Source organism: Corvus brachyrhynchos, unplaced genomic scaffold, assembly GCF_000691975.1.
Source record: "Corvus brachyrhynchos isolate BGI_N302 unplaced genomic scaffold, ASM69197v1 scaffold18, whole genome shotgun sequence".
In the NCBI taxonomy this organism is placed as follows: Eukaryota; Metazoa; Chordata; class Aves; order Passeriformes; family Corvidae; genus Corvus; species Corvus brachyrhynchos.
In genome coordinates this window covers 1337752-1360171 of record NW_008246064.1, presented here as the reverse complement: position 1 = coordinate 1360171, position 22420 = coordinate 1337752, and the positions used below count along the sequence as shown (strand labels likewise).

The 22420-nt window shown below is 43.5% G+C and overlaps 2 protein-coding genes across 4 annotated transcripts in view; both read right to left on the bottom strand.

Annotated features, from left to right (window-relative positions):
* The window catches only part of OBSCN (obscurin, cytoskeletal calmodulin and titin-interacting RhoGEF), a 152211-nt gene extending 148938 nt beyond the window's left edge, over nt 1-3273 (bottom strand). Inside the window, exon 1 of one of the 2 annotated variants that reach the window (XM_017746776.1) lies at nt 3089-3273. The gene's annotated coding sequence lies outside the window, so the exon portion shown is untranslated. The remainder of the gene's footprint in view (nt 1-3088) is intronic. The other variant, XM_017746775.1, reaches the window with a different exon arrangement.
* An 8162-nt stretch (nt 3274-11435) lies between these two features.
* LOC103623967 overlaps nt 11436-22420 on the bottom strand; it is a 27274-nt gene continuing 16289 nt past the window's right edge. For both annotated transcript variants that reach the window (XM_017746771.1, XM_008643148.2), the window contains exons 7-9: nt 20157-20291; nt 19885-20065; nt 11436-18348 (exon numbers count right to left, since the gene is read on the bottom strand). In XM_017746771.1, coding sequence (XP_017602260.1) covers nt 18095-18348; nt 19885-20065; nt 20157-20291 — 570 coding nt within the window. In that variant the 3' untranslated portion in view covers nt 11436-18094. The remainder of the gene's footprint in view (nt 18349-19884; nt 20066-20156; nt 20292-22420) is intronic.

Genomic DNA, 22420 nt, shown 5'->3' with positions numbered 1-22420 from the left:
CTGGGATTCACTGCACTGTGGTGGCTGATGGGTTGGTTTCACACTGCTTCATCAATGCTGATCTGCACCTGGAAAGGCTTCAACAACCTCTGAGAAGTCAGAGGTCCTCCCCATGGCAAATTGTCACCCAAGCTGTCAGCAGCCTGTGATGAAGCTCTTTGTGTGAGAGAGGACAGCGGGAACAGATTATTCTCTGTCCAAGCCTTTGCATCCAAGGACTAGAAAGAGAATCCTGTCCACCAGGACTCAGGGCAAAGAGCAAAAAGCACTATAAAATACATCTCATAAAATATTCCCAAGATAAAGGCGGCCATGAGTAGCACAATTGCAAAATTGGAGACTTTGGGGACATAATTAAACCTGGGATCACCAAGATCCAAACACAGGTTAGAAGCAAAGAGGTTCTCTCAACACCACATTTAGGTCCACCATGTCCCTGTTTGCTCATTTACTCAATCCTCTTTTACCCTTTCTTTGCCCAAGTCAAAAATATATTGATTTGAGGTATTTTTCTTTCCTTTGGAGTTTATGCTTCCTGAACTTCCCCTGCAATGCTAAATTCTAATCCTTTCACTCCTTTTCCTGACAGGAAAGGCAGGATTTACAGGGAACCTCCTGTGTCTGAATCCTGAGCCTTCAAAGAACATCCCTGGAACAGAAGCTTCAGATAAAAATCAAGGCAGCACTGGTATTACCATAGTTTACATGATTTATCTGCTTGTATTGTTCCATCTAAAAACATCAGGAAATGGAATCTGTGGGTGGGAAGGGAAGTCGATGAGTTGTCAAATGGGAAGTTGGGGTTTCCTTTGATGTTTAAAATCCTGCCGAGGGAAAACAGCAGTAACCCAGCTGCCCTCTCGCTTCCAGCAGCCTCCCGGGGAACAGACAACTTTGGGATAGCACAAGTGTTCGGTGTCAGCTGTGGGCTGGGTGACATCAGCCGGGCTCTGGTGGGTGCCTGAGAGCCGTCACACCAGACAGGGAGCTCTGAGGGTGAAATGCACACCAGCACACCCAGTGCTCCCTGCCCATTACATCCCTAAATCGGGGCTCTGCGCGGGTTTGCGCCAGCGCTCTAATCCAGGGAGGCAGGATTTATCCCGTTCCACCGGAGCAGGAACGGTGCCTGTGGCTGAGGAGCTGGGCTCAGGGCTTAGCTTGGGCTACTCTGAATTCCACTTCACTGAGGGAGAAGCAATTTTGGCATGTCCAAAGGTCACTGGACGAGCAGATGGGAGAGGTTTCTGCTGTGGATCAGTCACTGGAGACGTCGGACACAGAGAACCTGCAGCACACAAAGCCTTTTGCAAGGGGCTTCTAACTCATCTCAGAGTAAGGCTTGTCTGCATTCCCTCCCATCCACAGCCTCCATCCTCAGCCAAAATCCACAGGAGATGTTGAGGGAAAGTTCATGGCAGGTCAGAGGCTGGCACGGTGTTAAACATGGTGAGCAGCCCTCAGGGAAAAGGAGAAGCTCAAGACAATTCTGACCTTCAGGGTGGGGCTGAATATGCACCAAGTGCCTCGGGAGGGACCTGCATCCCCTCATGCTCCCACTATTAATCCCTTATCAATAACCTGGATGTTTCCAATGACTGGTAGCAAACAAGGGTTCAACTGTTTAGAAAATTCCAACAAGGAACAAGAACAAATCACATGGTTTGTGCAATGGGCAGGAAGGTCAGATCACCTTCCAGCCACGTTAGCAGCACACACTTCATAAAAACCACGAGAGATTCAAGCCACTTTGATGATTTATGTGGTTAAAACACTTCTCTTTCCTCTCTGCAGAGACAGACCTATCTTTTAAAACTCATCCCAATTTCAATTACCGGGCCAGAAACCATTTTCCATCAACACATCAAGAGCTCCAAGAAACTCCGTGCAGGGAAGGGATTTCATCCTCCTTGGGTTTTACTGCACCAAGGGGCTTCACTTCACATTCTGCCCTTGATGGAGCTACAAAACCATCCCTGAAACTTCCAGAGGGCTAGAACTGCACAGAGCACCCCCTCAAGACTCCATGGCAGCCACTTTTCCTTGTATTTTTCTGAGCCTCCCAAGGCTGCTCTGGCAATAGCAGAAGGCCAAAGCACCAGGGAGGTCTGGGGCACACTGTGGTGCTCACTCCTGTTCTGTGGGGATGAGAAAAAAGGAGACAAATGGAGAGAAAAGACATACATTCTGGGGTTTCCACCCAGGGGACAGAAAAGGAGCAATGTAAATCCAGAAATTTCATCACAAATTTCACCCAGCTGGATTTTGCTTTATACACAGCTCTGGAGAGAAGCATCTGTGGCAGAATCCCAGAAAAAACAGTCTTGCAAAGCTAGAAATGCTCCTGTTCTAGCACATGTGATTTCCTACATGAGGAAGTTGCGGGATCACAGCTCCCATATGGACAAAGAATTCCTTTGGTGACAATCAGCCGCAGCTCCGACCTAAGCCCTTGTATTTTAACAAGTGGACGTCATTGTCATTACAGTCACTCCACCCCATTGAGCTGTAGGGCCCAAAATAGCCTCAGCTGTCGAGCTCCATCTCTCCCCATCTCCCCTCAGAGCCATTTGGAGAAGTGGGAGGAGGGTGGGGGGTTGCAGAGTGAATCTGTATTGACACCAGAGAGGAGCTCAGAGGGAAAAAAAGTCCTGGCCAAAGAGAAAAGCTGCACTGAGATTATGCCCTGGCAATAAAACTTTTCAAAATGTTCCTTTCTGCCACCTCTCCATATGTTTTCCACACTCTTCATGCCCGGTGCTGTCTCAAACTTGGGGACAAAGTGTATCAAGTTGAGTCAATGGCTCTAAATCTGATTTTCTTCACTTTTCTCCTTTCCTCTGCAGGCTGATCTTTGCTCAAAAGTAATTAATCAGAACAATCCACATTTGGCTCAGAGAAAAGGAAGGATGGATTTAATACCTGCACCGTCAGCTCCATCCCAAAATATGTTTCATAAAGCAAAACATCCTCCAGCGCGACACAGAACAACCTCACCCCTCCCTCAGCTACCAACCTTCTCCACTTCCTGCTGGACATCAGCGTCCCCAAAAATCCACCTCTCCTTAGCTGAAGGTTTTGGTCTTACCTGGAGTCTTGGCTGAGTCTGAGGAGGACAAAGCTCTGGGCAGGGGAAGAAAAAGCCGATTCCTACTGAGATGAAAGGAGGGGGAAGAGGGAAGAGGGGAACAGAGGACATGGGGAGACCATGTTGGCTTGGGTTTTCCCCCCCCCTTTCCCCTCCAGGAAAATAAAACAGAAACCCCAGCGATGGCAGGGACGTGCGGCAGAAGGTCCCCCCAAGTCCCCCGGCAGTGGCTCTGCTGCCCAGGGTTAGGCTGTGCCACCTCCCCTCCCCACCCTCCTCTGGGTTGTCCTCCTCCAGTCAAATCGCTGACGTGCTCCGCTTTCCCTCTTCAGCCCAGCTCCAAAATAGCTCTGGGTGTCATTTACCGGGGAGATTAAATTTCCTGCAGGACAGAGGCGAAAGGGCAGCGTTTTAGGGACGCACTGGGACAGCCCAGCAACAGGAGGGGGCAAAAACCCCATCAGAAGTGTGTGTTTGGGTGGTGTGGGGGACAGGCTGCGGGGACAAGGTGGGTCAGAACCGTCCCCTCAAGGGTCCATCCCAAAGCCAAGTGCTAAATGTGACGTGAGGACTCGGGAACAGGCAGCTGCCGGCTTATCAGCGTCGCACACTGCACGGGAATTCTTTCCCAAAGGCATCAGATCAATAGTAGGTTTATTTATAACCTCCCAGGCACGAGCTGTTACAACGGCAAATAAATGGCAAGTTAATAATCCCAAGTGTGTGTCTGCCCCTTAACCTTATATAGATTATATATTCCTTATATAGATTATCTATTCTTTATATAGATTATATATTTCCCCACCTTTTTGCCTCGTGAATAAAACTGTGTGCAAAAATCACCTGAGCTGTAAATCCATCACATCTCAGAGGCTCGAGACCAAAATTTCTATATTTACAAGTAAAATTTCTAGTTTTTAAATGATTGCCTGAAAAATGGAGTCCACACCAAGTCCTATCAGCAATCAGGAGATTTTAAATTTAAAACTAATTTCTGCTAATGGTCGAAGAGCTGCAACAGAGCCCAGCAGGTTCCCCCCACAACCACTTCAGCTCTGTGCAAATATCAGGAGTGAATGACAAGATACACTTATTTTTGGCATTAACAAAGCAGATAAGGTGCTGCATAGTCCAAGGCTCCGAAGACACGGTGAGGTGCTGAGCTAAATCACTTTTCAAGGCACAAAACCGCCACCAAGGAAGCAGAAGGGAGTTTTAGCTGAGAATTTGAAAGTAGGGCTTGAACAGAGCCATAGAATTCCAGAATGGTTTGGGTTGAAAGGGACCTTAAAGACCATCTTGTTCCAGCCCCCAGGAAGTGTCCAAGGCCAGGTTGGATAGGGCTTGGAACAACCTGGGATAGTTGGAGGTGTCCCTGCCCACGGCAGGGGGTGGGACGAGATGAGGTTGAAGGTCCCTCCCAGCCCAAACCATTCTGTGATTCTATCACCCAGGGTGGATCAAAATTAATAATAGAATTATAGGATTGAGGAGGAAAAGGTTTTAAGGTGTTACCTGACCTGCCTGTGCCCTGGCTGAGGGACTTTAGGAAATGTTTAGCTCTGTGAAAAGCTCGTGCCCTCTTTTAGGGACGCTGCCCATTGTGCTCGTTCTTCCCTCTCTTCTGAAGGTGGTATAAAGCTTTAGCTGCAGGACTTCAGAGAGACTTCCCAAGCCACTGGAATGTGCCCAGGGTGTGTTAGTCACAGCTCTCAGCACATCTTTGAGTCAGCAGGATTTGGTTTTTGAACGGGATCGTTTGTACTGTACCACAAACTGGACATCAGCAGACTTCAAGGTCTATCCCCAACCTGTAACTTGGGATAAATCAGTGTCCATTTGAAGCAAACCAAAGCAAATTAATTTCTCCAGCTTCCCATGACACCACCTTGGCTGCGTTTCCCTGCACTGTGCAATTGCCAGAGGCACGAGGTGTGTTTTTATGGGATTAAAAGAGCAGTGCCTTTCCTTTAGCATGTTGGTGGCTTTCAGGAAGATCTCAGAGACTTCATGATCTCCACCCTTGGCTTTCTTTTTTTTTGGGAAAGGACCACCTGTACATACCAGAATTGCAAAGTGACTCCACCACTGCCCTGGGCAGCCTGTGCAGGGCTTGGCAACACTTTCAGAGAAGAGCTTTTCCTTAATATCCAATCTAAACCTCTCGTGGCGCAACTTGAGGTCATTTCCTCTCATCCTGTCCCTGTTCCCTGGGAGCAGAGCCCGACCCCCACTGGCTGTCCCCTCCTTGCAAGGAGTTGTGGAGAGCCAGAAGCTCCCACCTGCACCTCCTTTTCTCTCCTTTTTTTTGCCCTACTTCCCCTGACATGAGTTGGATTGCCTGAGATACCCCTAAAGGTCACTAAAAATTAAAAAGAGAAATACCTCCAGTACCACGGAGTTATTAACTTACTCAGGAACTACAGCTTGTCACGGGTTTAAAATGAGGGAGAATCTATAAATGATGAGCTAACAAAAGTTCCAGTTTATAGAGAGAATGGTGAAAGGCTTGAAAAAACCCAGAATTTGGGTGAAGACAAATAAAACGCCACCAGGCACAACACTAATCCCTTCCTCTTTGAAATAAAAATGGGGAGCTTTTCCACACGTGTGTTTTCTCCCCACAACAAACATCAGAAGAATGTGCTTTAAACAACTTGTGCAGTTTTAAAACATAGAAAAATCTTTCCTTGCACTTGAAAACTGTATCTTTGAGCTCCAAACCTGCTCATCTGAACACTTCAGTTGGAAATAAAAGGATGCCAAAAGGAATTAACCAGAGTTTACAGGCACCAAAACAAGCTGTGTTTGGGTTTTCGCCAAGAAATCAATTTAAATTATTTGCATTATAATAACTAGCAAGGCCTGAGGCATTACATCTTATTTCAATGATCCTCTGAAGTAAGAGATTTTTTGCATAAAAAGGCAGATTTTTGTAAAAAAAAAGTTATTCCTGCTTCTCTCTGTGGGAGAATTTGATTTGATTTTTTCCCCATGTGATACTGAACAGGAATTTAAGAGCTGACACCATTTATTTCTCCTCAGTATGTTTACTCAGTTTTTACAGCTAAAAAAAGCCTGATGTTTTGTCTCCCAACCTAACATCAAGTCAGAAAAATAAAATTCAATAAAAATCAATGCTAATAAAAATTTCACACACAAGCCACAGGAAATGAGGTATTTTTTTCCTACCACATCTAATTCTGATGGGGAAGAGCACCTAATTCTGAGTGAAACCTCACAAGCAGTTCCCTAAGGCACTTCTAACATAAGGGAGCACATTCCCCCAAAAAAGGTTTCATATATGTGGCAATGTTAATTGAGAAAGTCATGGAGGACCCAGAAAATTAATATATAGAGGCAAATTAAGTATTACACTGATTTTAAAAAGAACAGAGGCACTGGGTTAATTTTTCTTCAATTCCTAACTGAATTAATTTTTCTTAAAAGGCAGCTTTTTTTAGAATTTCAGGAAAAAAACCAATTTGTGAACAAACAACAGCAAGGCTGAAGTGACACATCTTGCCAAGGCTCCCAAAAAAACCTTACAAATGTTGCCTTTTATTTTATGCTTTTCTGCACTTCTCTGCTCTTAACATTTAACCTTTCTCTATGTAGCTAATAAAATACCTAAATTTTAAAATCCCCCCACTGTAATTTAACCCTTCCTATCCCAAACATTTTGTCAGGATGCCTGGAGATATTTGAAGAGTGGAGAGAGTTCTCCACTTGTCTCCTTATTTCTGTCCCAAATGCCCTCAGATTTTTCCTGACCCACTGACCATTCCCATCTCTCCCAGCTGGAGAACTCCAGCTGTTTCTGTAACACCCCACTCTGTATAAAAAAGTCTTTTTGCCCACAGAGGATGTGGACTCCCCATCCCTAGCAGTGTTCAAGGTGAAGTTCGATTGGGCTCTGAGCAACCCTAGAAAGAGTTCCACTAAAAAAAAAAATAAACAAACCCAAAATCAACCAAAAAACCCCAGCACAAAACAAAACAAATTAAAAAACCCCACAAACAAGCAAAAAAAAAATCCCCAAAAAAGCAAACAAAAAACAAACACAAAAACCCCACAAAAACCCACCCCAAACCAAACAAAAAAAATGAAACCGAAACAACCCCAAAAAAACCAAACCAAACGAACAACAACAAAAAAACAACCCAGAGAATCCCAGAATGGTTTGGGTTGGAAAGGACCTTAAAACCCATCTTTTTCCACCCCCTCTTTCCCCCTTCCACTATCCCAGGCTGCTTCATCCCCATCCAGCTTGCCCCATATGTAAACACTGAGCCAACAGCAGGACACCAGAAGAAATCTGAAGCCAATTTGCCTTTTGAAATGTCTTTTACTCAAGAAACTTTATCCATTCCAGGAAGTTACCTACACACAATGTCTGGTTTTAGTGTTTAAACAGCACCAGGGATGCCACTGGGATGAGGCAGACGCTCCATGCTCACATACATCGATCTCTTCCCTGGTTTCAATTTAGGAAAATGTGTCAGCATTGATAAAATGGTCTCACTCCCTCATGCCAAGCATTCCCCAGACCTTGCCCAGTGACTCAGCTCATCCCACTTTTTGTGGCTCTCCAGCTCACCCAACTCATCCCTTACCACCAGCAGAGACACCATTTCCCTTTTTGCCAACACCAGTCCCCATGACAGGTGGCAGTGAGTGTTTTACTCACAAATAAAGCTTTCCTGGCCACATTATTATTGGGTGAGGTGAGTTCTGCTTTCCAGGGAATCCCAAACTGAGTGCCCATGCTGTTTGTGACTCACTTCGGACATGCTGGAGAAGCCAACAATGAAGTTGAACCTCTAAATTCTTCCAGCAGCCCTAGGGGGGATCAATCCCTGTACAATCCAATCACCATCAGCTCCTCTGTCAAAAGCTGGATCTGTCAGAGGTGTGACAGTCTCAGCTCTGGATTAACTGAAGTGGCTATAAAGACTTGATACATAAAGGAAAATTTGGATAAAAGGGTGAAAATCGGATTATTTTTATTAATAAAGCTACCTTAAATATTTTATTTGTATGAAAATGACCTTAAATTATTTTTTGCATTATTTGAACGTATATAAATACTTTGTTGTTGGGTTTTTTTCTCGTTACCCTCTGGAAGGCAGACAAAGATCCCTCAGGGAAGAGGACCAAGTTTTTATTCAAGTGTGCTCTCCTCAAAGGGTCCCACTCATCTAATGATGGATGTTTTATATCATTATTTATACAACTATTGGCTGTAGTCAGATCTTTAATGTGATTATGACCCAAGAGGATGCACACCCACACTTGAAAAATAAAAAGTGTCTGCACAACGGATTTATAGTCCTAGAAAGGCAATTTCTTTCCACATCACAACAGAATTCAGTCCTTAAATGTTCCCCAGCTGGAACACAAATCAAGCATTTACAAGCTGATTAAGCACCCAGGAGAGCTTTCACTCACACACCTTTAAATCCCAGAACAGCTTTGCTTCACAATTGCTGCCAGAAATGGTCTTTAGAATCCAACCTGGATACTTGGCCTGGATTTTGAAGTGATTCTGATTAAAACAAAATGTAACTTTGCTTATGATAAATGATGCTTCTGCTGAACAGAGGGGGAAAAAAGTTCTCTCAGCTTCGCAGTGGTCTCAGCTGAGCTGCACCAACCCTGAAGTGTTGGGACAGAAACAGCTGCACAAACAGGACAGGAACATCATGAACATCACTGTCACGGGCTGCTCATGCCCCACACTGGATAAACACACGTGCCAGGTCTGAGAGAGGAACTTGGGACAAGGACTTGTTCTGGTAGGACAAGGGGGAATGGCTTCAGACTGAAAGGGAGCGGGTTCAGATGGGATAACGGGAAGGAATCCTTCCCTGTGAGGGAGGCCCTGGCACAGGGTGCCCAGAGAAGCTGTGGCTGCTCCTGGATCCCTGGAAGTGGCCAAGGCCAGGTTGGACACTGGGGCTTGGATCACCCTGGGACAGTGGAAGGTGTCCCTGCCCATGGCAGGGGGTGGGAAGTGGATGATCTTTAAGGCACCTTCCAACTCAAACCATTCTGGGATTCCATGATCCGCAAGAGTGGAGTAACTTACCCTGTCAAGGGTTTGTGAAGGCTGAGGGAACACCCAGAGTGAGTTCCAGACACGCTTCCATCCCTGATTCTTCCTGGTGACACCGTTCATTTGGGTACCCTGATAAAAAACCCTGACACGAGCCAGACAGATTTCGTTTCCCCCATTAACAGCTGTGACTTCCTCTGTTTAACCCCTCCAAGAGCTGTTTGTTCTTCTGGACACTGAGTTTTAATGGAATTGCCTGTAGGCTTTGCTGTGCCAGGGAGCTACCAGGATAACACAAACCCATCTTTTCCAGTAAAATCTCTACGCCCACAGGTCAGATGCTTGTTGAAAATGGATTTATGGATTCCAGAATTAAGCAAGCAGTGCCCCACCAATTCAGCCAATCCTCTAAACCCACTCATTTTTGTTTAAACTTCTGATACACCTTCACCCATCTTATTTTTCAAATCTAAGGGATTACAGTCCCTCCTGTTCTGTTGGGAGCTCCCAGGGTCGCGCTGGGACAATTCCATTGATTAAACTCAAGCCCAGTTCTTCCTTATTTGCTTCAAGAACTGACAAGCCACCCTCAAAACCATGAAGAGCAAAAGGAACTTCATCATTCAACAGGTTCTGTGGCACAGCAAGATGGGAAATCAGGAATGGCTCCTGGGAGGTAGGAAGCTATGGATTTATAGAAGAGGATGAGCTGAAGAACTGCGAATGCAGCAGAGCCTGAGATTCAAAACTCACCAGAGCACACTGCATCCTCTAACTATTGAGGAGATTATTCCAGGCCAGGTTGGATGAGGCTTGGAGCACCCTGGGATAGTGGAAGGTGTCCCTGCCCATAGCAAGGGTGGAACTGGATCATTTTTAAGGTCCCTTCCAACCCAAACCCTTCTGTGACATAACCAAGTGACTTCTCATAGCCCTGAAATCCATCTACATCTCTCAAATCAACAGTTTATCAGCAAAGTTAAAGCTTTGTGTCACCAAAAATTCTTTCTGCAAGTCAGAATGCCCCCACAGCTCCATCAGCCGTGACCTACTCAAGGCACAAGGATCTGGGAATTCTTTGCCACAAGCAACAGCAGAAACTACTTTTTTTTTCCCCCCATTCATCTGAATTCCCTGCTTACTGAGGCTGTGCATCTTCTGCAACCCAACACTCTCAAATATGCATCTAAGCAACCTGATTCATCAGCTCCAAACCAAAGGTGTCCTCGGTGAGTAGAGCTGGTACTGTGGAAACACAGTTTTTATATTTTTATATGGCACTACTATTCAAATCAGAGCAGCACAACTGAGCATCATGGCTCCACCAAGGTCAGCCTATCACACAGATGTGGATTTAAACTGCTTTTGATTAATGTCACTTAAAAATCAACGTAAAATTCTGCATGTTATCAGGCGGATTTGGGAAGAACACATTTCCCTACCAATGCTTTGAACACATTCCCCTACAAATGCTTTCCAAAGTATCTCCACTGGCAAGCTGCCAGCACAGCCCCACTAAAATAGTTGCAACCATTCCATTGCAGGTGTTTTGGAACAAGTATCAAAGCAACCGAGCTGCAGACAGATAAAAGCAGAGATGCCCATCAGGGAAGGGATGTTTCTCTCATGATCTGCTCTGGAAATCCCCTTCTCTCTGGAAAAGGAGGGAAAAAGAGGAGGCTTCTTAGCAGTGTCTCCAAAGCTAATTTATAAAGCACGTGTCCAAAGAGCAACAACAACAGAACCCTGCTCAGAAGGGATGATTTGGGATATTTGATGTGTATGGGTCAGCTGAAGATGGGAACGCCTCAAAATTACCTCTTTCAACTATCCAAAGCACCATGGAGGTTTTTGTAAGTTCTCCACTAATGAAAACAATCGTATCAATTCTTTTTTTCTGCCTGTCACAAGAAAAAATGCTTTTAAATTTTAAACTCTAAAGCAATGAACTTTCCTGTGTCACAGTTTGGAACATCACCCTCAACTCCACAGGACAAACCAGCCAAATGCTGTTGTCACCAGTGCAATTCTTGACTTGTGCTTCTGATCTCTGCCACCACCAGCAGATCTGGGACACTTGTTCATTTATTTTGAGAAAAGTGCCAAATTCATCACAATTCCCCCAGTAACATCCCATTAAGTCCTCACTAAAGTCTGTCCTTTATTCTCAACTGCTTGATGTAAATCTGAATTTTCTGTGTGATCCAAGAGACCCTCCCCCCCTCAGCCCCAAGTTCAACAACTGCCCAAACTTCCCCTTCTTCCACACAATTAAAGCACCAAAAGCAGTCACAAAAAACACGAAGGATTTTAATTTGTCATGAACACGTAACAGGTCTTTTCGAGGCAGAATTACCAAACAAATTCAGCAGCTGAGAAACAGTGTGAGTTGATCTAAACAAGCTGTCACTATTTATTAGGGACATCCATACAACACAGGTGATTATTTAAATAAAAGGAATCAAACCATGTAGATAAAAAAAATAATACCAGAAAAATCACACTGGCCATAATTTGTTACAGAATTCTCCTGTTTCTGAGACTCTCACACATGTAACACAAACCTGATCAGATCAACACAGGTGGACATAACAAGGCATCCTGGTGTTCCACATAAAAAAAAATAAAAGGAAAAGCAGATTAAATTCCCAAGTTAAGGTGCACCAACACCCTGTGGCATCAGAGTATATCTGTGAAGGGGAATTTTAAGGATGTTACACAAGAGGTAGAAGTCAGATTTTTGCAGCGTTCAAACACCCACAGCTGTTTTACAGAAATACTTAAATAAGCCTAAATTGATTAGTGATTAAAATCTTGCATAATCAACAATTTACTTTTTTTAAGCAAAGTTATAATTTCACATATTTCTGTTGGGCCCTCAGTAATATTTCCCTAGCAATGTAAAATGGGATGTTTTAAGGAAATGAGTTTGACCAACATACATGTCAATGCTACACTTCAGACACCAGACAGTAATATTAAAATATAGACACTCTTCATCTTTGTGTATCTGTCATAAAAAATAAAAGGAAACTTATTTTTCCCATCTATATATTGGAAATAGACTAATTCTGTGAAAAAACTATGCTCATTAAGTCACTACTGTGCATAAACAAGTTGTGTTTTACTCAGTAAAAAACATAAAGCAATCTTTGTCTGGCAATGATTTTTACTCTGATTTATTCTCTCTCTAACCAGCTATTTTTTTAATATATTATATGCAAACATATTCTTTTTTAAAGCTCATTTGGCAACAAGCAAAGAGGATTTTTAGCTCCAGTTCCTCCATTTGTTTAAAAGTTGCTCCTAGCCCAATGTATTTTCAATCTCTAACAGCACAAACACGTACATTAAACACATTATTCTGCACCTTTGATTGCAGTATTGCTAATGAAGAAAAATAAGGACCTTCCATTCTATGTAACTGATAAATTTGATCAGCAAAGTTATTATTTTATTTTAGAAAATTACAAAGCAGTTATCCACCAAAAAAATAATTGATAAAAATCAGACATCTCAAGTGCTACAAACCAAGAAAAAGGGAAAAAAAAGTGCTGGTGACTGACATGGATAAACTGGAATAAATCAAGGTCTCAGCATGGTTTAAGGCTCTATTTCCTTCGAAGCAGAACAGGAGAAAAACAAGGTGCAAAATTCCCAGGAACCCATCAGTTCAGCCCCAGTTCCTGCAGCAGGTACATTCCTCAGCTTTGAGAGAAAGCAAAATTATCCTGGCTAATTCCAAGAATCCGGATAAAAGAGGCTGGGAACTCATCCCTCTGGAGTTCCTTGTAACAAATGTTCAAGGTGAGCCACTGAGCTTGTGTTTAAAGAGCTCCTGAACTCAAGGTAAAGCAGCAAAGCCAGATCAAGACAGAAATCTCTTAAGAGCTGTGGCTTCAACAAAGCAGGATCACACTCAGCTCTTCAGCAGCCCAATTATTCAAAAATAATAATTAAAATACATATCCCAAAGTCAACTGCCCTCCTATTGACTGATGTGTTCGCTGCTCGTGCTCAAATCTACAAACACTAAATAATCACCCAAAGTTCTTCCACTTCTACATCTCCAACAGGAAAAATAAATAAATCTGCAGCAGACTCTGCTCATAAGGAATTTAACATTTAGTTTTGCAGCTAAGGTCACAGAGTCTGCCACAGAAATAAAGATACAAAGAACAAAATCCCCAAACCCCACTGCTTTGGGTTGTGCCACCATGCAGCATTTGTCAAAACTGCAGCTCCCAAACAGAGAATGGGCCAATTAAAAAAAAAAAAAAAAGAAATTCCAATACCCGGCTTCCAGAGCAGGTAAAAACAGAATTAAAAAAAAAATATACATATAGGCTTAAGGTCTGTTTGTTGCATATTTTTTACAGTATTTAAACAAAACAAAAATCCAACTTCCTGCAGAATCAGAGCCATGGTTCAATGGTGGTTTAGTGAATATCCCACAGAGCCAAGCTGGATTCTGCCACTGAAGGAAGAACACATTTGAACCACAACCAAACCCATTTTGTGTTCAGTCCTCCTTGCTCTTTGTCATTTCTTAACTCTAGACAAGCTGAGTTTAAATCCCACCTCAGCCCCTTCCCAGCCAGCAGCCAGGAGATGAGGTGATCCTGATCCCAAAGGGAGAACCACACCCCTCTGGCTTGGGCCAGCTGTCCCCAAGCCCTCTCCTGGTCCCTCAAGCTGGGACACAACCTGATTAAAACACACCTGGGAGCAAGGTTGGCCACCACAGCAGGGCAGGAAGAAGCCAACTCTGCGCCAAATCTCAGCAGCTGCACCCTCTCAGCATCCACCAGCAGCACATGGGGAAAAGAATCTTGACTCAAGCAAAGACTCCTGGTCCCTCAAGCCCTCCTGACCATGGAAGCCAAAAGAAGAGTGATCTCCACTGGAATTAGGGCTCCCTGCAGCTCCTTCCTTCTTGAAGCTCCCTCTTCCTCCTTTACATCCCCAAACAAAGGGTTGCAGATCAAACACAACCAGAGGAAGTTGTACTTGTGGCCACTTCTGGAAAAGTGCACAGGAAAGCCAGGGAGTTTCCCATAAAAACCTGGAGTATCCCCACACTTCTCTGCAAAGGGAAATACCTCGACAAAGCCTCTCACTCACATAACCCCCACTGTGAACCCTTCATCTCCTTCCAAGGGAAAAGGTTCCAGGAATAACCATAAGAGACTGACTGTGGACTAGAGCAGCATTTCCAAATTTCACACACCCAGGTACAGACAAAAACATTGGTAGTGGTGGTAAATACCAGCAGCAAAGAAAAATACTCAGTTTGGAAAGAATAAAATCCAAGAGAGCAGCAGTTTGGGAACTACATCTCACCCACTCCTGAAAAGGCCACAGCAAGACAAGCATCACCAACTTAAATAACCTCCCTGCATGCTGCTCTAATGAAAATTACAAATTAATACTAATTGATGAGTTTTAGATTATATAAATAGCATCAGAGCAACTTAACTGCCAAAGAGACCTCGTGGATACAGAAAAACAGAGATACAAAACCTATAACCAGAAAAAAAATAAAGAGTTCTTCCCCTGCTGCCAGCCTCCCTTCTGGGAATCAGTAAGGTTGAATCACCCTGAAACTCCAGTTATTCATACAGAATACAGAAATAGTTATAATTCTTAAGTCTATGTTGTACTGGACTATCAGTTTGGGATTTTAAAGCATTAAAGATTCACTACCAACTATCAAAAAGCACCCTGATAATAATCCTGACTTACAAAGGGACACCTGAGAATCCCATTTATTTAAACTGGAGCAATCCAGCATCCCTGCCACCAGGGCTGGCCACAACTCTGCCACCCTCTTCATCTCTCACCAAAAATTTTAAAAGTATAAATCAAAACAGGGCAAAACCCTAAACAATTAAATCTAAAGAAAGCTGAGTGGGGGGGTGGGGAGTAGAAGCAGAAAAGAAGGGAATAAACTAAATTTTACCTGATTGCTTCTCAAAATGGGGAGGGAAAGGGGGATTTTCTTTTGTTCCTTCAAAACTCAAACTTGACTCCAAACCAAAGCCACCTCTTTGGCTTAAGTGTGACCCAAAACCTCAATTCAGCTTCCCCTGAAGTCAGTAAAACATCAATACAATTAGTCCCTAAAGCCACAAGCATTATGCTTGTACTTATTCACACCAAAAAGTCAGTGCAAGACTTGCAGAATTTGTACCTTGTTGCCAAATTGGATACGAGGCAGCAAAAATAATGTTCTGACTGACAGAACTGCTGCAACTCCAGGCATTATTTTACAAAATAAAGTGGGTTTTATTCCCTAAAATGCAACAGGATTTGTAATGAAACAACAGAAGTGGAGCAGTCTGAGATGAGAATTGAAGACAAAAGCCATCCTAGGCCTGATGCTGTCCATAACCAACTCATTTAAAGAAAAGGGCACTTAAAAAAAAAGGCATTTTTGATCGAAGACCTGGAGTTTTGGTGAAGAAAACAGAGCGAGGCAAAGCGAAACACAAGCATTTGTAGGGCATGACAAGGAGCATCTGACCCGGGCACATGATCCAGGGGGACATTCCAGAGCCACAGTGCTCCTTAAAGAGCCCCAAACTGAATGATCTTGTGTGTGCAATTAACACAATTAACAGCCTGTGCTGATTGCAGTCAAATGCAGCCACTTTAAAATGCATTTTTAAAACATAACCCTTTAAAATGCATTTTTAAACTGAAATTGGAACCAGAAGTGACCACACAGCTTTTTACCACTCTGGAAAAACGAGACTGTTAAAGGCACATTAACTATGAACTAATTAAGATCATGATCCTTCACAATATTAACTAACACGTGAGCAGTACAATAAGAACCAATTATACCCTAAATATTCACCACTACAAAACAACCCTGCAGGACCCACAAGGGTTCTGTAAACAGAAAAAAAGAAAAACAACAGACCCAGACTTTCAAATTTGGATTTCCTGCCAGCACAGCAATGGTAAATTAATTTTAATTTGGGTAATTAAACCCCCAAATCAGCCACAAACTGAAATACTGCAAACTCCACTTTAAAGGTGTGGAGTACAATCAGTTTCACAACTGCAGATTGAACCTTCTTGAATTGGTTTGTGCAAATAAACTGCATGTGCACACAGAGAAAACACTCACACTAAAGTAACTCTGGTAACCTGATTTTTAGGCTAAGGCTGAAAATAATCTTTTAATTGGAATTCACTTTCTTTAGGGAAGAAAACAAAATCTTGCTATATACTAAGAACCTGATTTCTATCTACTCTTGCTTTTAAACTTTACTCAGTGGGTTACAAAGAGGCCTGGGCAAATTTTAGCTACAAATTTCCACGCCTCAGTGGAGTTAAGGATGGCACTATTGAGACAACATCTGCTCTAGCAACGTCCACGGATCCAGAACTACACAACTGCATTTGGAACAATTTTGCAAGTACAGATATATATGGGAACAGTTCTATAATTACCCACAAATATTTCAAATCTGACACTGAACACTGTGAGACACAAAAATCTTCATTTTTGTCCTTCAGATTTTGCTTCTATCCCCAACTTCATTCACTTTTAACCCAAGAACTGCTCTCCAAAGCTGTTCATTAATATCCTGATACTCAAGAACCTTAATTATTAGTACATCTTAAGAGACTGTGTAACAGTAAGACAGTTGTTAAAGCACTGAAATATACCTAAAGGCCCTAAGAACACACTTTGAATTAATTATTCTTTTCTAATTCTCGCCCTGAACAGCTACACTCTGATTGTCTAAGCCACACAATGGAGACTAATTAACAGCAATTAAATATATTAAACCTTCCACATCAAAAAATAATCAGTTAAACAGCTTTGGTAATCTAGTACGTAGCTTTGTGTAAATATTTTGCAAACATCCCTTTCCCAAAAAATCTCTATATAGCATGTGTATATTCATATAATAATATACAGAGTTCCTGAGTAAATCATTAAATCTGATTATTCGGAAGATTTGGCAAAATATTTAACTTCCTATTACTAAAATAGATTTTTAAATAAACATTCAATGAAGACATTAAAATAAATATGGAATGTGTCTGAAAAAAATTATAGTACCATGAACTTATATTAACAACAAACAATAGTTTTTTTAAATTAAGTGCATACTATGTTACTTGTTACTGGTTTTAAACCCACTGAGGAATCAGTAAATCTAATTTCTAATCCTGAGTGAGTCTTCTACCACCTGCTAACGTGTTACTTCCATGCAGTTCACACTGCAAAGCTACAAAATCCACTTTTTTTAGTGGAAAAAGCCCAAGTGGACTGTGCTGTGGAAAAGCTCAGTTCACACTGGTTTTGCTGGAAACTGAACTGGCAGCACAGCTGCTGCAGCCTCTCCCACAACCAGCAAGGAACACTGATTATTCCCTGCCAAACTGAGTGATAACCCATCCCAAAAACCACCACCACAGCAGCATGCACTGCTCCTGACATAGCAATGGGGAGCAAATACTCAGGGATCACTCTGGCTCTGGAAAGAGCTACACGTGGTGCAAAAAATAAAAATAAAACAAACCCTGAACGATTGAGTACCTTTAAATATACTAAATTGTCTCACTAACAAAAAAAAAAAAGGAGAATTAAGTCCTACCACACTCTGGTTTCTCAGGTCCTGGTCTGACTCAGGGCTGATACAGAGCTTTGGACAAGCACATGAGGAAAGGCTCAGCTACTGTTTATCTCCTCTGAACATTAAAACTCTCAGCAGCAGACACCAGCATCATTCAAACGGCGCTACCACCACGACAAGCTGTGCCTCTCCACGCCAGAATCCCACTACCAGAACTGCACCACTGACCAGGCACATTAATTAACCCTTTTTGCCTCCTGACATCCTATGAAAATCCACCTCCCACGGTGCTGGGCAGGACCCGAGCCCTTCCCTCCCCATCCTCGGCTTTCCTTTCGTTATCTGCGGTCATTCCAAAACCCTCGTCGCTTCCTCAGCTTTTTCACTTCCTCTGCTTTCGTGCTCCACGCTGCTTTTCTCCTGGGTGCTCGTGCTTGAAGGACAAAGCTCTTGCAGTGCCCCTTGAAGAAGGGGCTGTTGTTTTTCGGGTCCAGCTGGGGGGGTTTTTGGCAGGGTCGCCTGCAGCGCGCACCAGAGCGCGGTGCGAGCCCTGCGCGTGGCACCAGCCAGGGCTCGCAGGGCAGCTGCCAGGGCCAGCACGTCTGCAACAGGAAAAACACATCAGTGGACAAGCCTGAGAATGTTATTACATGTTTTGGTTTTTTTAAATTGCATAAATTCGTTCAACTCGTGGCCTTGAGCAAACAGGACTTAAGGGGTATCTGAGCTGCACCAGTAATGACAGCTACAACATCTCATGTGAATTGTCTGCGCAAAAAGGGTCTAAAATGCTGCAAAAAGGGGCTAAAATGCTGGTGGACACTGGGCAAGCTGCTCTCCTGAGGTTGCAGGCAGGTTTGGGACTTTGCAGGGAGAAGAAGGGAACAGTGATTTTTGGATGGGTGAGTAAAAGCACAAAGGTCCAGTCAAACTGAGATAAAATCCTAAAGCAGCTTTACAGGGGATTTGCTTGCAACTGTGAATCCTGCAAGGCCAGCGACTGCAAACCTGCATATTTCCAGCCAAAACTGCTGATACTGCAACCTTTCAGACAGAGATTGTTGACTAAATCTGGGACTAAGTGGACCAAGCTGCTCCTACACTTCTCTGGGAATTTAGGAAGGGCAAGGGTCTCACCAAAACCTGTCACTCAACAGGAGGGACCAGGACCTGAGGAGGCCATAACTCATCGTAACAGATGATAGAGCTGTTATTTGTAGGACTGGCAATATTTAGATACCATATTGGCAATAAATCTGCTCATATTCATCCATTTAACCACTGCGGCCCACCTCTCCTGCCTGGCCAAGAACCTTCCTTCTTCTATTCCTGACTCACACTTGGAGTTAACACCACATGAAAATTTTAGGAGTCATTTTAAAAGTCAGTTTGCATATAGGACTACTCTAAGGGCATGACGTTTTAAATTTACTTTATATTTTAATTTTAGACACCTGAATTGCAGAAGCAAAACATTTTTACTCTCTTTCCCTCACAAGGAAGAACTCTTCCACAGCCAGAGGAACCTCACTGTCCACTTCAGCAACAAGGAGTGAATTCCTCTTTTGTCCTGAGACAAAGGTATTTTCTGAGGAAAAAAATAATATTATCTTTTACCCCAAACCATGAATTGCCACATTTACTGCTGCTACAGGTTATTCTGGCTTTACTTAAATGGAATTTGGGAAACGTGGAATGTCATTCCTGGTGGGTTTGTGATTTATGTAGACAGATTTACACAACACTGGCAATTTTTTTTTGTTATTTTATAAGGAGCAGAGAAAGTATAGCCATAGCAGTAAATAATTCTACTTGCTTAAAATTCTACTTGCTTTTACTTTTAGAACCACCATTTATGGTTAGGTAACATCAGCGAAGAGTTTTTATCGTTCTCTTCTAGTCAGGAGGAAAAAACTTCCAAGTTTTAAACTAGTAACAGGAAAACCAAAAAAAAAAAAAAAAGCAGTAGAAATCGAAGTGATTTGAAGTCTTAAAAAGCAAAATTGTCTATTTGCAAACCTTCTTTTGCTGAAGTGACAAGAATTGCTACGTATTGCAAATTTGCATTTTTAAGTGGAACATACTCACAATTAAACTCTCGACAAAGCTTTGGCAACTCCAGGAATGGGCAGCATTACCTTTCTCACTGTTATAGCGTGGCACCCCGTGGCTCTGGGGGTTAGCAGCGTTCACCATCTCATCCTTCCGACGTGCCCGGGTCACCTGGATGGCTTCCAGGTGGAGCTCCAAGGCCCTGGAGATGTTCCCGTGCACAGGGGCACCACCAAGCCTCTCCATTTTCCCTATTAGCGTGAGCACCTGGCAGAAAACACCAAAAACCCCAAAGCACTGATTAATAAACAAACAAATCCTGCAGGAACTGCGGGAATTGCAGCTCCACAAGGCCTACCCTGGCTCGTTCCCGGCACTGGTCGACAATCAGGCGATCCACGCGGGATGGGTTCGCAGGGAGCTGGGACACGGGGCTGCTGCTGGAGCTGCAGATGCGCTGCCCTGGGAAGTGTCTGGCAAGGTCAGCCTCAGTCTGCAAGGGAAATCATTTCCCAGTGTGATTGTTTGAAATCAGCACAGTATCAGCAATCCGGTGTTGGAGCTGCTCAGAATTTTCAGGTGGATTAGGAGTGAGCGGCCTGTGTTAATTCCTGACGGCATTTACAGAAAGACGTTCCCAAATATCACCAAATGGGCTCAGAAGGGACTTTAGTGATCATCTCATTCCACCCCCTGCCATGGGCTGGAGCACCTTCCACTATCCCCGGTTTCTCCAAGCCCTGTCCAGCCTGGCCTTGGACACTTCCAGGGATCCAGCTTCTCTGGGCACCCTGTGCCAGGGCCTCACCTCCCTCACAGCAAAAAACTTCTTCCTAAATCTAATCTAACCCTGCCCTCTTTTGGTTTAAAGTCATTCCCCTTGACTTATCTCTATATTCCCTCATCGAAAGTCCCTTTCCAGCTTCCTTGCAGGAATCCTTCCCTAATTCAGACAGCACTGCTCAGTGGCAGCCTTTAGAACAAAAGCTGTACAACTTTATTCTAATTAATCTTAGACACAGACCCGGCCAGATTCTGGTGTAGCACCCAAGAAATGGGTAATTGAGGTGGTGCTGATTGATGGTGGGATCTGATGAGCTTAAAGGTCTTTTCCAACTTAACGATTCTGTGATTCCATGAATTTAAACCCTGACCCTCTCACTGCTTCTCTCAACCATCACATATTATGGTTATTAAAAGAACCAGGTGATCACAGCAGCATAAATTGCATCTGAGGTGCGTCAGGATGAAACCACATTTAACATAAACTGATAGCAGCTTTTTAACAGAGAAAGTATTTTTCTTCAACAGAGAAAATGTTTAACACAACAGCCAAACTTCCACTGCGAGTGATTTTGTCAGTGTCTAACACAGACAGTGACTAAACATCACCAAACCTATTTTTGGATAGGAAATTCTTACACCTGGAGTAAAAACAACACAGCCTGCAGTATATTCCTTTTCTCATTCCTTCTCCAGGGTACAACAGATGTAGGAGAGAGGGGTCAGGTGCTGCACTGCAGTTCAAAGCTAAGTCCACACCCACCCTGTTTACATCTGTACTCAGAGTATGTGCTGAAGTCCTTCTCTTTTTGCTTTACTGACACTTCCACAATATTTGGTCCCTGCCCTAACACGGATTACAAGAGCTGACTCTACCTGCACTCATCATCTGAGGAGCCTGAAAGGCATCCAGAAAAAAAGAAATGGATGGGGAAAGGATCATGGATTCATATAATGACGCCAGGTAATTAAGAATTACAACTAATAGGCAATTAACTAAACTACACACACATTTAATATTGTGGACAACGCCTAACTTGTGGAAATGCTTTAAATGTGAGATCCCTGGAAAAGTGAGGTTTATGAAAGGAGACAGGGAAGCTGTGACCCCAAAGCAGCTGCAATGAACAGGTTTCTGGGAGCTGAAAGGGCTGAGCGATTAGGCAAGGCAGAGAGAATTAAATCAAATCCCAGGGGGAGCTTCTCTCTTCTTGCAGTCATCCCCTCCTGAGGAACGTGTGCTTTGGCTGTAGGAGCAGGAGCCAGGCTAGGGCAGCTGGCTTGGAGCACTGAGAACAGTTCATATTCTGCAACCACAAAACACCCTGAGAAACCCAGGGCAGCTTGCTGGGATAAAACTGGATCACTGAGAATGGACCAGATCAAGGGGGTCAGTTAAGCCCCTCTGATTAATAAGCAGGTGGTACAAGGATAAACAACTCTCCTTTAATGATGAAATCACAAGCATGAGACAAAAACTATGACTTGGTCTTTGCAAATGACTGAATTGTCCCAAATCCTGCTTGAGAACAGGAAACAAACACTGGAGCAAGAACCATCCCCTTCTCACTTCCAGAGAATTCCTGGAAGGCCAGGCAGGCAGAGAGGAGCCTTGTTTAAAGGAATCCATGAGAGAGCAACACAGGCAGTTCCAATCACAATTTCAAAAGTCCACCAGCAAGGCCCTGCAGCTGATGATGGAAAGAAAAAGGTGTTTTCCAGATCTGATTTGGTCAGACACCTTTACCCAGTGCCCAGGAGGTTTCTCACACGTGGAAGAAGCCAAGCACCCAGTGCATAATTAGAACCAGGGATTATGGACAATTTAGTTTCTGAGCC